General features: G+C 39.2%; 1 protein-coding gene across 1 annotated transcript; it reads right to left on the reverse strand.

The window, feature by feature from the left end:
• Positions 1-10,588: 10,588 nt before the first annotated feature.
• Positions 10,589-15,774, reverse strand: LOC133906234 (cystinosin homolog). The gene is made up of 8 exons (XM_062348072.1): positions 15,396-15,774; positions 13,538-13,670; positions 12,207-12,296; positions 12,000-12,124; positions 11,830-11,872; positions 11,268-11,385; positions 11,125-11,174; positions 10,589-10,995 (listed from the first exon to the last, which is right to left on the reverse strand). The coding sequence occupies exons 1-8, from the start codon at positions 15,515-15,517 to the stop codon at positions 10,849-10,851; spliced, it is 828 nt and encodes a 275-aa protein (XP_062204056.1). The 5' UTR covers positions 15,518-15,774; the 3' UTR covers positions 10,589-10,848.
• Between the last annotated feature and the right edge of the window lie 316 nt (positions 15,775-16,090).

Genomic DNA, 16,090 nt, shown 5'->3' on the forward strand with positions numbered 1-16,090 from the left:
CATCACAGCTAAAGAAGCCCAGGACGCTCAGGATGTTGTGCTTGGTATGTTTCTTGTTCAAATCAAGCCCAATCTCAATATTATTTGATTCTAAAGCCTCACATTCTTTTATCACTACACAATATGTTGCAAAGTATAATCTGCTAATTACATCCATGAATCAACTAATGTTTATTAGCTCTCCAGGAGGAGAAATGAGGGTAAAGTATATATGCCCCAAGGTATGTCTGAAAATAAGGGGGTAGACTTTCCAACCAACCTTTAGTTTTGAAATCCAACAGCATAGATGTTATTCTCGGAATGGATTGGTTAGCAAAGTTTAATGGGATGATAGATTGTGCTCAAAGAGTAGTTCAACTGATCAATAAAGAAGGTACCAGTATCGAGTTCGTAGCAACTATCCCATAAACTAGAGAATGTGCACTCAATAATTTGAAGGGTGTTTCTATGGAAGCGATCAATGTGGTGTGCGAGTATCCGGATGTCTTCCCTGATGACTTTCCAAGTATGCCACCAGATTGAGATATTGACTTTATCATTGATCTTGTACATGGAACTACCTCGATATCTAAACAGCCATATAGGATGCCTGCAAATGAATTAGTGGAACTTAAGAAACAAATCCAGGAGTTAGAGGATAAGGGATTTGTGTTCCTGAGTTCGTCACCATGGGGAGCCCAAGTTCTCTTTGTCAAGAAGAAAGATGGAAGTCAAAGAATATGCGTGGATTATAAAGCTCTCAATGAGGTGACCATCAAGAACAAGTATCCGCTACCCAGAATTGAAGATCTATTTGATCAGTTAAAAGGAACATGTGTCTTCTCCAAGATGAATCTTCGTTCAGGTTATCACCAAATAAAGATCCGAGAGTCGAATATACCCAAGACAGCTTTCAGTACTCAATATGGTCTTTATGAGTTCACGGTTATGTCCTTGGGGTTAACCAATGCTCTAGCTTACTTCATGTATCTCATGAACAAAGTATTTATGGAGTACTTGGATAAGTTCATGGTAGTTTTCATCGATGATATCCTCATATTCTCAAAGGATGAATAAGAACATGAAGAACACTTAACGCTTGTTCTATAGAAGCTTAGAGATAACTAGTTATATACCAAGTTTAACAAATGTGAGTTTTGGTTGAAACAAGTCCCTTTCCTTGGCCATGTTATCTCAGCAGGTGGAGCAGCTATAGATCCAAGCAAAGTTAGTGATGTTTTGAATTGGAAGCCACCTCAATCTGTCTCAGAGATCCGGAGTTTTCTTGGATTAGCTGGGTATTATAGCCGATTCATAGAAGGTTTTTCCAAGACAACCAAGCCACTCATGGAGTTGTTATAGAAGGACAAGAAGTTTCAATGGTCCGAAGCATGTCAAGCCAGTTTTGAAGAGTTGAAGAACAGATTGACTACAACCCTGGTACTTATCTTGCCGGATGTTCGTAAGAATTTTGATATCTATTGTGATGCTTCTCAGCAAGGTCTTGAATGTGTTCTTATGCAAGAAGGAAAGTCGTAGCTTATGCGTCAAGGCAATTGTGAAATCATGAGAAGAACTATCCAACTCATGATTTAGAGCTAGCTGCAGTCGTTCATGCTTTGAAGATTGGAGACGTTATCTTGTCGACAATCGATGTGAAATCTATACAGATCACAAGAGCCTGAAATACATCTTCACCCAAGCAGACCTAAATCTAAGGCAGCGCAGATGGCTACAATTGATTAAAGACTATGATGTAGTGATCCACTACCACCCTAGGAAAGCCAATGTAGTCGAAGATGCTTTAAGTCAGAAGGTGTATTGCAATGCTATCATGGTATAAGAATCTCAACCAGCCCTGTACGAAGAGTTCCAGTGACTCAACTTGGGATTTGTCACGGATAAAGGACCTATAGCCATGGAACTTGAGCCTACCTTAAATGAAGATATCCGTAAGGGATAACGGGAAGATGAGAAGATCAAAGAGATCAAGCAGAATATAAAGGAAGGCAAAGCCCCTGGATTTTCCTAAGATGGTCAAGGTATCATATGGTTTGGAAAACACATTTGCGTACCGGATCAAAAAGCGCTTAAGGATATGATTCTGAAGGAGGCCAACGAGTAAGCCTATTCCATCCATCTAGGTTGTACCAAGATGTACCAAAATTTGAAAGCATGCTATTGGTGGTATGACATGAAGCATGATGTTGCATAATATGTAGCTCTGTGTGAGACATGTCAAAGAGTAAAGGCAGAACATTAGAGACTTGCTGGATTACTTCAACCCTTGAAGGTCCCCGAATGGAAATGGGAAGAGATTAGTATGGATTTCATCGTTGGGTTACCCGCACCCACTTTGGCTATGATTCAACATGGGTTGTAGTAGATCCTTTGACAAAGGATGCTCACTTCATCCCAGTCAAGACCACGTATACAAGTGCACGACTAGCAGAGTTGTATATGTCACAGATTACTTGTCTACACAGCGTACCCAAGAAGATCGTGTCAGATCGAGGTACTCAGTTTACTTCACGATTTTGGTAGAAGCTTCATGAGTCCATGGATACGAAGTTAAACTTTAGCTCAGCATATCACCCTAAATCGATGGATAGAAGGAAAGGACAAATCAGATTCTAGAGGATATGTTGATGGCATATGCTCTGAAATATAAACACGGTTGGGATAAGAGTCCTCCATATGTAGAATTCTCTAATAACAACAGTTATCAAGCCAAACTCAAGATGTCTCCATTTAAAGCCATGTATGGTAGAAAGTGAAGAACTCTGTTATATTGGAATGAGACCAGAGAAAGTCAAGTGTTTGGACCAAAAGTATTACAGAATGCAGAAAAGCAAGTCCAAATGATCCAAAAGAATATAAGAATTGCACAATCAAGGCAGAAAAGCTACACTAACAACAGACGTAGAGAACTGACTTTTGAAATTAGAGATTTCATGTATCTCAAAGTCTCACCTATCAGAGGACTTCGAAGGTTCAAAGTCAAGGGAAAGCTAGCACCCAAATATATTAAACTGTTCAAGCGGTTGGACAGAAGAGGAGAAGTGGCCTATCAACTAGAGTTACCACCTCAACTCTCTGATGTACATGATGTCTTTCATATCTCTCAGTTGAAGAAATACCTATGAGTTCCCGAAGAACAGTTGCCTATGGAGGAATTAGATGTTCGAGAAGATCTCATATACTCAGAGCACCCAGTCAAGATTCTTGAAACAACTGAGAGGGTAATAAGGAGAAAAGTGATTCGCATGTGCAAGGTACAGTGCAGTCACCATTCTGAAGATAAAGCTACTTGGGAAAGAGAAGAAGATACTAAGGCAGAATTTCCCCAGCTGTTTGGAGATCATCTTGAATCTCAAGGACAAGATTCATCCTAAGGGGGGTAGGTTTGTCATGCCCATTTTTTATCCTCCCTCTGATCTCTCTCTCTCTGTATTTGTGGGACCTGTGTGTCAGCTTCTTCTTCTCCTCTCCTCCGAATCCCATCCTTTCCTTCTCTGTCGCATCACCTGCATGCGTTAACTCCCATCATCCTTGCACTCGAGTTAAGGAAAGGGAGCACCCATGCAAGCTAACTGACACCCGTGTTCAAGACCATCAAGACAAGATCAATTCGTGAAGGAAAGATGACGAGAGAAAAGGAAACCACACCCTAATTCCTTACCGCCGCATTATAACTCTGCCAGTCTCGTCGATTTTCCCTCCTCCATCTATAAAACCCGAATCAAACCTTCAGTCGAGCCTCCCTTTGATCCACCGCACTCAAAGCCCCTTTCCCCGTCAAGTTCTCCTCACTAGATAGCACTCGTGACGTTGCTAAAGCTCCACTTCAATCTGCTGACATTGTCGAACCTCTCCACACCTCCTCGAAGCTGTCTAAGCCTTCGACATCGTTCTTCGTCCACATATCATCATCCTCGACCACTAGCCGTTGAGTTCCACCACCATCATCGAGCTCCCGATGTCGCCGAACCTTCGCCGTTAAAGCACGACGCCGCCAAACTGTATCGGTCTTCCCCGACTCCATCCAAACCCTCAAACATGCTCGTCCTCGTCACCTGGCCGCACTCTGCCACTCTTTGTCGAGATCGCAATGACCTCTCCATCCTTCTCCAGCCGTCAACCACCGCAGAAGTCGTGGCCATCGCCGCCGAACAGCCAGAGCCGAGGTAGCCCCACTCTTCCACCGTTCGATCTTAGATGTACAATGTAGATTAGATGGTGGATACCCCTTCGCGGTAGATAGATCTCGGTTGTCCGATCGAAGCATGCGGCGTAGATTTAAATAGAATTTGGTTTAGTCAGTGTGCCTCGTTAGCACGCCTCTCATCATTTTTGTCATACATGGTAGTCCAATCAGCATATCAGAGCTGCGTCAGCATGCCTAGACAGCCGCTGACATCAGCGTTGCGCAATAATTCGAGTTCCCTTTAGAAAGATAATTCCCGATAATCTAAATATTCCAAAAATAGGTTTTTATGTTTAGAAAATTTCTAGAAAATAGAAAATGGTTTTTATAAAGGTTTTTTCTTTGTTTTTATTTATGTAAACATTATTTAATATTTTCTAGTGTTAAAATCATTGCAAAATGTTAGAATAAACGTTTTATTTTGGAAAATGATTTAGAAAATATAGATTAATTCTGATAAAATTTTAATTATGTTTTATTTTGTAAAATAAATTCTTTTAACATGTTTTGTTGCTTATAAGTTTTATTTCTAGAAAAATGTAAATAAATTCTATAAAAATGTTTTAATCAGTTTTATGCTATAAAATAATTGTAGAAAATTTTGAACATATTTTAAGCCTTTTAAAAATTAGGTTTAATTCCAAAAATTAGTTTTTATCATTTTTAATTGGTTAAAAATTTGTTTAGTCGTAGTTTTCGCATCGTTGCTCTAATTTGGGCGGTTCTTGCGCCTAAATTTTCCTAAAATCATGCTCTAATTTGTTCTAGTCTTTATTTTATGTGTTTGCTTCATTTAGTGTTTTTCTTAGTGTTGTTTGTTTGCTCGCTTGTAGAAGAGTTTGTCCTGGAGGCGTTCGAGAACATCCAGGATCAAGACTTCAAGGATTTCGAGCAACTCAACAGAGAAGGCAAGAGTCCTTGAACATTTTGCGCTTATTTTAATAAAGTTCTGTTTTGCAAATTGCATGCTCATCAAACATGGTATCTCATTGTTAGGGTTTACTAGTTTTCCATAATCTTCCTTGTAGTCGTAGTTTGGTTGTCATGTCTGTGTACAAAATGCTTAGTTGTGCTTACTCATCGGTAGCATAGGTAAAATGGGTTTTGGTTAATAATGTTGAACTTTGGTAAAATGCTTAGACATGGAAAGTAGGGTATGGGCAAGTTGGCATGTTGGTTGACCTATGGATGTGTTCCAAGTAAGAATATTGGCTTTATCGGATATTGGTTATCTCCTTGTGTGAGATGTTGGCGGTCTTGCCCAGATCATGTTAAGAATCAGTTCGTAGAGCGACCACCCATGAACAATAGTACAACTACCTGGAAGGGTGTACTTTCTGGAACCGTAAGGCGCAAAAGGAGGCTTCTAGGTTGGAGGGTGTACTCAACTTATGTACGACGGTGAAATCTCAGTGGGTTGACACGTGCTGAGAGAGGTGTTGGAAAAGCTTTGCAGTGGAATTCTAGCCGCACACCTCAGAAGGGTGTAAGTGTTTGATCGACAAAAAGGAGGACATATCTTGTGGGTAAAGTGTACGACCTCTGTATAGTGAAAACTGATATATTAGCTATGCTCACGACCATGAGTGGTATGGACTCCTCACATGATTAGTCGGGTGGTTCCATAGTTGGTTTTGAGTTGGATTTGGTGGATCACAATAGTAGGAACTATGATTCAAGTCAGCTTTATTTAGAGTGGTTGGAACCTCAATTGTGGAGCAAGGTGCTCGGAACCTTAGCTCATGTCTTGTAGAATCATTCACATAGAAATAAGTCACTTTTATAACTGTATTATTACTAAAATAACATTATACAAACAAACCCCTGAGTTAAGGTTATCTTGACTTTTGACCTCTATGTCATATTTTTCCCACACTTGCTGAGTATTCTATATACTCACGCTTGCTCTCTCTCCCGTAATCTTGTTGCTGCTCAGAAGGTGAAGACTACGAAGATTTCCCAGGAGATGGAGCTGAGTTCTAGGCGGATGACTTTTCGGTCGATTGCCTGTGGAGTTGGACGTCATGCTAAGCTTATTTTCCCCTGCTTTGTAATCTTGTTTTTACCCTTGGGTCATTGATGTCATTAAGTAACATTGTAATAATGGATTTTGTGTCTACTACTCACTTATGACGTCACTACGTGTATGTAACTTGATCAAGACATACATGTAGTTTACATTCAATTCGGTTTTAAAACCGGGTGTGACAATAAGTTATATTCATATAGCAAATATCTCTAAATGGATTTATACTTTGAGGCACACCTAATAAATTTTATTAGACAACTCAATTCTAGAATCAACATTCTAGAATTTGAGATATAAACTGTTTAGTTTTCTAAATCTTGTTGAGGGGGTTAGGATGCTGGATTGATAATACAAGACCATGCAGTGGTGGATCCAGCCAGCCAAAGGAGCTATGGCGCAATTTAAGAGTTGATCAGAGAAAAATTACCTTAATTAAGCTAATCATCAAGCTGACGGCTGCTCCACAGGAGGTTGAGCTTTTGTCGCATGTAAATTGGGCAGGAATTTGGCATCTGCAACATGTAATTGAATTGAAAAATTCAGAAAAAAAGGAAGAACCCTAATGGCCTAAACTGATTCTAAACATGAACAGAAAATTAGTAATTAGGGGACCTCTTGTTGCCTTGTTGGGAACCTCTTGTACTCCATAGCCAAAATAAGGACCATGCATACAATTTGCTTCATAGCCTGAATAATGCACATATTACTTTCGTCTTCTGCTATTCTAAATCTTTTCTGCTACCTTGATTACTCAACTGAAATGCAGGTGGCAAGTTCACTTAATTCCTCACATTGTTATATTCTGCAAGACGGTGGTTCTTTCTTTACCTGGTTAGGAAGCCTCTCTTCACCAAGCGACCATAATCTACTTGATTGGATGATGATCAAGTTGTGTGTAAGTAGAATACTTCAAGCAAATCCTTCTGTTCATCTCATTGTGATGAATATTCAAAATTGTGGAGTATCCCCCACTTTTGAACTACTAGCCTATCAATGAATAGTTAAAGTTCATGAAAGCATAGTTCTTAATTCGCAATGTTTGGGTTTTAGAAGATAGCTAGATCAAAAATTCTAAAATTCTTAATTGTATCTTCATCTATACTTTTTTAGTTTCCCAGACCTGATAGTACATGAACAGCCAGAGAAGAACTTGAGATGACAAAGATAATAACACTCCTCTGCTGATTCTTTTTACATGCCATGATTTACTTTTGCTTATATTGACGACTAACATTACATTTCCTCTCTTGTAGATTGAACATGTTTCACCATCGACAACACTGGCGTGAGAATCAGATATGGGATAAAAAGACATCAGCTTTTTTAATCCTACAGGATGAACATACTTCTATAACATATATTTTGGATGTGATATATGTTTGAAGTTGTTTCTTAGAACTACTAGACTAATTATTTAGCTGTCATATATGCAATCCCATAACTGTGAATACCTGTGTAAATAACTATATATGCATGGCACTGTAAAACAAATGGTCATCGACCGAATTTAATCATGCATGCGCGCCAACGGCGTGCTTCTTTTCTGGTAGATTACGAAGCTTTATCCGAAGCCCAACCGATGCCTGGGTACGCTAGCTGAAGCTGCTGAGCTCGTGTATCGTTCTCGTTGCCTGCCTGCTCCGAGACTGATTGTGTTTTGTTCCTGTGTTTCCAATTGGGACCGCCTATCCTAATGCCAATCATGTCGTGCACTTGCACCAACTACGATGACGCTACACATCAACTAATCCCTCTGCCCCTCAAGTCTTCCCAAAAACAGCCCTCCGTTTCCCCCAATTCCAGATGTTACCTGCTGTACTTGATCCCCCTTGGCCTTTGCATTGGATGGCAGTGCGGCGGACTGCGGAACTGCAGTTTGGGCTAGGGCGCAAATTAAGGGCGTGTTTAAATTAAGGCCGTGTTTGAATTGTGACCCATATATGCCAAGTTAAATTTTAGTCAGACTGATAATTTGGCCTGCATTTGGTTCCTAGCCAAAATTTCGGCCAACCCAGCTACAGTAAACTAGCACGCGGGCGAGGGAAACGCTGGCCCGTGAAATTTTGGTTGGCCGAGAGCACGTGGCAGCAGCTCAAAGGGTGGCATGGATTTCAAAATTATAGATTAACAAGTTTTAAATTGCTATATCTACTAAACTGTATATCTAAATTACGATCCGTTTGCACCATTATATTCCTTACAATTAAATCTACAAAACAAGATCTTACTTAATATATTTCATAAAAAAATAATACATGGGTTTCATATGTCATACAGTGTTGCCCATAAATTGGCTTGACTACCATCCAAACACCATCCTTTCTCCCCATATTTGGCCCTGCCTAGATTTTGTCACCGCCAAAATTTGGCTTGGGATACGGAGCCTATGAACCAAACAGCCCCTAATTAATCTAAAGGTGTCACCAACTCTTTTAATTTAGTCAATAATTTTTAAAAAAATAATGTTATTGATTGGACTAAAAATGATCGGTAGATATCCTTAGATCAGGGAAGGCAGTCGAGCGTAGCAGGCACGGGTAGTACTCCCCCATACCCATACTTGCCATTTTTTTCACCTGCGAGCATACCTGTGAGCACCTACGGGTGAAGAGCTGAGCACATATCTATCGTCCGCGGGCATACCCATTGTAGCAAACAAGATCCTTTTAGGGAATATATATAATTTTGATGATTAATAACAACATAATCAACAGGACTAACATATTTATCAAGTATATGTTTTAGTAGGTCTCATGGATACTATACATAAAGAAGCCACCGAAGCCAAATTCAAGAAAGATTGAATTAGACAAGTTCAGAGAAGATTGCACTCACCGAATGGTCCGATGCTCAGAAAAGATAACACAACGGATGATCTGATGCTCAGATAAGTATACATATCGGATGTTTTGACACAAAAGAAAAAGTTGAAGAATACACCAGATGGTTTGGTATTGAGGTGATGTACACACCAGAGCATTTTTCATAGATGCATTTTCGTAGCAGAAGAGTTGTATACACTGGATGGTCCGACAATAGAAAAGGAGTGTACATCGGAGGCTTCAGAGCATTTTCTGAAAGATTTCCAGTGAAGAGAGGAGTTGTACACACCAGATGATCTGGTGATCAGAAGATTATACACACCGAACAAATACACAGTGAGATGTGACTCGGTTATCTCAAGTATACACACTGAATAGTCCAGTGATGAAGTTCAAGGTTATATCGGAATATCCGGTGTTTGCAATGAGTTTGAGTGCGGGTCTAATGGCTAGTTCCAACAGCTAATTTCTACTGCTATATACACCAGATTGTACGGTGTTTGTACTGCTGTTAATGTTGGATCATCAGATGTTCACAGTTTGTTTGAGTCGTTGGAGTAATGACTAGTTCGTAGGTTTGAGGCTTTAAATACTCTCACTCGGTTATTTGAGTGGGCTGAAGTTTAGGAAAACTCATAGATACTTGAGAAGACATTCAAGCTACTAAAGTATTTAAAACGATCATCCAAGGCAATTAAACATAAGATTAGAGAGTGATTAATGCTAATAGACATAGAGAGAGTTGTTACTAAGTGTTACTGCCTAAAAAAGTAATCAAGCAGTGATCCTAACTTGTACTGAGAGGTACGTCAACGATTTGGAGTCTTAGTAACTCGCCGGCACCGTGAACCATATTGACTCATACTTGTTGACACTTTGACTTGGTATAGAGTGATAGTAAAAAACCTGTATGGAGACAAGAAAACCATTGTTTTGGTGGCTCAAACTCTGAAGTGAAGATAATAGCAAATGCACAATAAGAGCATATAATTTTAAATGAGCTGGTTAATTGCCAAAAGACCTAAGATGTTTTGCTTAGTTGAAAAAAAAAAGAACTTGATACTTCGTGAATCGGACCACAAAGTTATCCATAAAATGATTTGTAAGAATCGCGAGCCATTTTACATCAATCGCGAGCCATTTTACATCGTAAAATCACATGCATATAGTAAGAATCACAAAGTTATTAGCATCTGAAGCACAGATTAATCATCAACTATCCGGAAATTAGCCATGTCTACTAGCATTGTCGAACATACATAAATTGAGCCGTACCTTGCAAAATTAGCCATGCCATATTTGGTTTCAAATGAAAAAAGAAACGAAACAAACCGTGCCATTTGCGGTTTAAATATCATGACTAGTCATAATCGAAAACAAAATCTATGTCCCAAACAAAACATTTGAACAATTCTAGGTTAAAATATCCCATATGTATTCGATGACCAGAATAAATATCTCTGATGATTTAATAATGATGAGGAACTTCAAGCGAACAACAAAAACTGTAAGGTCCAAGTAAATAGCAAACCTCAAAAGGTACAAAAAAAATTCCTAGCCAATTCCCATATAAAATACCTGTGCAAGTAATCAAACATTTACATATAACGTAAATGTTGCAAGATAAAGACAACAATGTCTGTCGAACTTTTACAGGTATCACGGTAATCCATAAGCAAATATATACAAGAGTTAGTTGGCAATACATGAAATCTGTTTGAACAGATAATCCCAGGACCCTGAAATGATGTAGTTGTGGCTTGTGCCCACAGCGTGTGTGATGCAAATTGTGCAATATGACTACAGCTTTATCATACATTATCTTCATCAGACTTGTCTGAAGGCCTGATAAGAGGAGCTACCCTTTCAGAAATGATAGTATTACCATTCTCATCTCTTTTGACAGGGTACAACACGTAGTGCTGAATTATGAATATAACATCGAAGAAAACAACTTCCTGCAAATAGTAGATTTTTATAAGTCGAATTTAGCAAGCGTGAAACTTTTACTTAGAGAACAACGTGCTGTCAAAAATCAACAGATGACGGAATAATGTTGTTAACATAAAATCAGAAGTCATGCTCACCAATGAAAGAAGTGTTTTCCCGATATTTCCATAGAAATTCACTAGCGTATCTGCAACACAATTTGTTCAGTCAGGAAACAACTGCAGTTTTTATCACAAATCATGCACTAAAAGTCTAAAACCAAAAAGTAAATGCAGCTTACGTTGATCTATAGATTGCACGCCCATCTGACCAAAGTTTAGCACCCCTCCTATAAGATCAAGTAAAATATTTCCAATGCTCCAACCAATTGTACTCTTCCGCCTGAAGTTCATGATGGCCTAAGGCAAATAGAAAGAAGAAGAATAAGCAGCAAATATATCTACAAATTCACAATATGACGAGGTAAACTTCAGTAGTTTCAAGTTAGTTCGTATAATTAGAATAGACTCCAAAACTTCTTTTTTTGTTTTGGGTAGAATCTGAAAAAAAAGGAAAGAAAATGTAGAAAGCTACACTGTTAGCCTGACTTCAAAGTATCAAATGCATAACAGGAACTGCTGCTGACTTTTGTCAGGGGTGTCCATGTTCAGTAAAAACTATGTAGAGTAGTACTCCCTCCGGTCACAAAAGAGTTATCTTTTCAGATACATGAGTGCCAATTATCAGCTATAGATGCATTATGTTGAATTTTGATTTTAGTTGACCTTGTACTCTGTCGTATCAAAGATATCACAAGTTCCCAAATATTGAATAACTAAAGTACTGTTAATAATTATCAGTACCTGAGGAATGTACTTGATTGCTGTCATGCCAACCTGTATTGAACTGAAATTCACATGGCATGAAGGGGAGATGAGTACCACTTTTACCAAGAGGATCAAAATTTAGCTAGCTGCTACCCTAAAGTCAAAGCTAATAGGATTTTCAATTAATGAGGACAAAGAAAACTTACTTGAACACATCAATAAGCCAAAGCCAGTCACTTTTTGACCAAGCAATAATGAGGCAAACAATAGCGGCAGTCCAGACAGTAGCAGAAATTGATATGCAAACTTTGGAGACTTTCTGGGTTCCTCGCTGTATGTTTGAAAATTCAACACAGTAAGGAGCCGGCAAAAGCTAGGAGGTACCTTCATGGTCTTCAAGGTAATAAACTAACCTCATATATGAATACTTGAAATATGGTAAAAGCTGTCAATGCAACCGCATGTAGTGAAAAAGCAACATCATTTGCAGCAACAGGAATCATCTACAAAAAAAAAATGTTAATTGGCTTGTGGAATATAATGATATAGTTGATAGCTATACAGAACAAGACCAAGGATGCACTCGTATGAAGAAAAATGTACTAGTACAACATGAAAATGGACATGGAATTACAGTGTCTGTACTCAAAAGTTAGTGATGTACCTTTGTTTGGCTACCAACTACATTATAACTTTGTTTGGCTACAATTTGTAAGGTTTGGTCTTACAAGTTTTTTAATTTCACTATGCAATTATAAACCCAGTGCTCAGGTGAGAATATCTTTTAAAATATCAACTTCGCATTCCCTTGACATGTATCTGCAGCTTACCGAGTTCAGCATAGTTCCAAGTTCCAACTCATGCCAGTGTACTAATGCTACATCAGTTTATGGTGTCTGGCTGTACTATTATTCAACGTCAGTATGACATGTTAACTCTGTGGTCTGGAGAATCGATCCTATAAATAAAAAAAAGTTGGCACTTGTCTGATGCTGTGATGCATCAGTAGCTTACATGACCCCCAGAACACAAGAACACTACCAACTAGCTTGAAAGAGGAGTTGATCTGCAATCATGCAATAGTATATGGAGTGGCAATCAAATACTGAAAGAACCAAGGACCGAACAACAAAGATACTGGCCACGCGCAGAAGTGCCAGACATGTTGAGATACTGATGGTTTTAAATGCAAAAGAACAACAAGATGGGCCCTGCTGCCCTCCTTGTCACAGCCAAAAGCAAAACACTCATTACATAAGAGTATAGTCCTCCCTCCCTGTACCTCTCCCACCCACATAGGGAACATACATACATAGGAGCATAACAAACCAAGGATAGAAACTATACCATGTAACGCATCAAAAATTAAGCTGGGCCAGTTAGTTGTGTACTTCTGTGGTTGTGTACTATTCTAAAGAAGTGTAAAGAAAATGCCAGGATAATCAGGAGTAAATATGTTTCTTGTACGCACCAACATAGCAGTCCTATTTGGCTTTGAAAATTCTTTGGAATGCAGTCCCATTAAGAAAACTCTATTATTACCAACTTACATTATTAAGTTATTTAAGAATTGCGAAAAAAAAGTCAGGACAAAGATTGTTGACTGTATGTGATGCTAAACTGCAAATAAAATTCTGAACTATAAAATTAGTTACTCATTTCCAATATGAACTATAAAATTCTGAATCTAAATTGTGACATTCATATCTGAATATATACTGTACAAAAAATCAGTGGGACAAACCTCTTTGTCACCATATTTGTCATGATACTGTCTCTGGATGAATGGGCTAAAGAATAGAGCCGTGTTGTATATGAGGTAGGACGAGTGCTTTGTCAAGTTCAACACCAGAAAATCGAAATTCAGGCCCACGACACTGGAATAGATTGAAATCAATTAAACCACAGAACAAGGAATTTCCATTTAAAAGTGCATATTTGGACCACATCAGACTCAATTGTTTGGGACCAAAGCAACAACATGAATCTTTAAACGCATTAGAAACCAAACAGGATAAAAGGTCTGACATTTCATACTGCAAATAAATGATGAATAAGTGTTAAGGTGTAAACTGAGGGAGACATGCCAAAACGCCAATGTTGGGTGAGGAAAACACTGGTAAAACATTTGGCAAAGTTATACTTTTCCATAACTGTACCAGAAAAACAGGATAATGAGAACGCGGACAAACTAAGAACCAAGTTATTAAAACAAAAGAAGCAACATAATCACCGACAAAAGCACACATGTTTTCAGCTCATAATTGAGTAGGATTCAACTGTAACCAAAATGCACACGAATCAAAAACAAGAAAAGAAAGGAAAACAAAGCAAAAGGGAAGAAATGATCACACATGATACAACGTAGATGGAACTAGTTCATCTTCTGCTGTCAATTACATTCTGGCCATATCAGGAATGTTCCAACTGCTATTTAGATACGCTGTGCGACAGAATGCCATATAACATAACCTTTTATAAAGGCAAAATTGGATACGCTACTTCAAAAGATGTCTATTATGTGCCACTAAGAAAGAGAAAATAATATGCCATTCGGAAAGGGCTTTGCTAAGGTTTATGCAACTCTAACCTCGTTGGGGACAACATTTTACCTAGACCACTCTAAAATTTTTGTTTATACTTCAAATTTGAACTCAATCTCGATATTTTCTAGACAGACCATAAGCGGCATTTCAAGCTGCCATGCTAGATAAGTATGTCATAACAGATTCTTTAACACATTCCAGGAAGAGGACCCACCTAGGACCCATTTGGAACACAGGAATGTTCTCGATTCTGGCAAGAAATTAATCATTTCCCTACATAATTCCTGCAAAATTCCTATGACACTTCTGCATTCCAAACAGGCCCATAGTTCAGGAAGAACAGACTCTGTAAATTACACCGTAGGTTATGCTTTCACGCATCTACAAATAAAGGATGCATGAACTTCAGCGTAGTAGCTTCACTAAAAGGACAGTTTCAGACCACAGCAACTTTTGCCGTCAAACTTTTGATCTGACCATATTTGCTTTGACACTAGTGTTCATTTTGGTTGAAGCATGAGGAATGGTTGCTTAAGAGTCATTCGAAGCACAAATGAAGTTTAAGTGCTTAGCTACCATATGTCCTGCAACCCGTAAAAGATTCATCTTATACTATCATCTAACATCCCCCTTCTGTTTCCTTCCCAGAAATTTACATTCACCTCACAATGTAATTGGACTAACATCTGATCGCACCAACAATGGGACCGAGACAATTTCCGGGAATTACTTCCCCACAGCATCAATGGAGAACTGGATACCTGTTTTACTGTGCCTTTCACGATTTCCATCTAGTAGGGCTCAAGTCAACCCATACAAACACCCACTGCTATCTGCAGCTTGCAGAGAAACAACACAGCTGAACGAATCGAGCTTTCGTAAGGTCACTGATTAAAGAAGGGTGAATCACCCCCAAGGCCCCAAATCAAGGCATGCGTGCGCACGGAAAATTGAAGCCCCTCTAGCACAATTAGGAGAAAAGAAAAAGGCTCCTCAACCAGAACCAACCCAAGAAATGGTCCAACAAAAGAGGGGCGGAATCAGGATGGTGCTGACCTCTTGCGCTTGTAGTTGAGGAGGACCTGCGGGTAGAAGCTGAATGACCAGGCCAAGAAGGCGACCCACCCCAGCACCTGGTACAGCACCTCCAGCCCCACCGAGTTCCACGACGACGACATCGCCGCCGGCGCCTAATCCCCTCCCTCCCCTCTCGGTTCGTCTCCTTTTTGTGCCTTGCGATCTCGATCTCTGGAACTCCAATTTTCCCACTGGCTGCTCCGCTCCAATTCTTTCTCTGTCGCGCCCGGATTTTTTTTAGTGCGGGAAAGTGAACCCAAGCCCACCAATCCGGAGGAAATGGAGGCTGGGGAAGAAATGGGTGGCGTTGAAGACTGTCACTCCGGTTTACGGTTTACTTACGGCTCTCTGGACGTACACGGAAGGCATCCCGGCGACGTGCGTCGTCCAGGGAAGGTGGGAAACGGGGTAGTGCCCAGTTGTGCGTTGCGGCGGTTATCGGCAACGGAAGTTAAGTTAAAATTTGATCTGTGACTTAAAAATTTGGTCTTGGTTTGTGGTTAAAATTTAGTCACGTCTTCGAACAACCAAATTATTAGTTAAAATTTTTAACTGACCAAATTTCAGCTTAGTCTTAAACCAAACACTATTTTAACAACTAAAATTTAATACTACACTAATTTAACCTCTAACCAAATTTTAACTTAGCTTATTAAAACCAAAAACCAAACAAC

The sequence above is a fragment of the Phragmites australis genome, chromosome 23 (assembly GCF_958298935.1).
Source record: "Phragmites australis chromosome 23, lpPhrAust1.1, whole genome shotgun sequence".
Lineage (NCBI taxonomy): Eukaryota > Viridiplantae > Streptophyta > Magnoliopsida > Poales > Poaceae > Phragmites > Phragmites australis.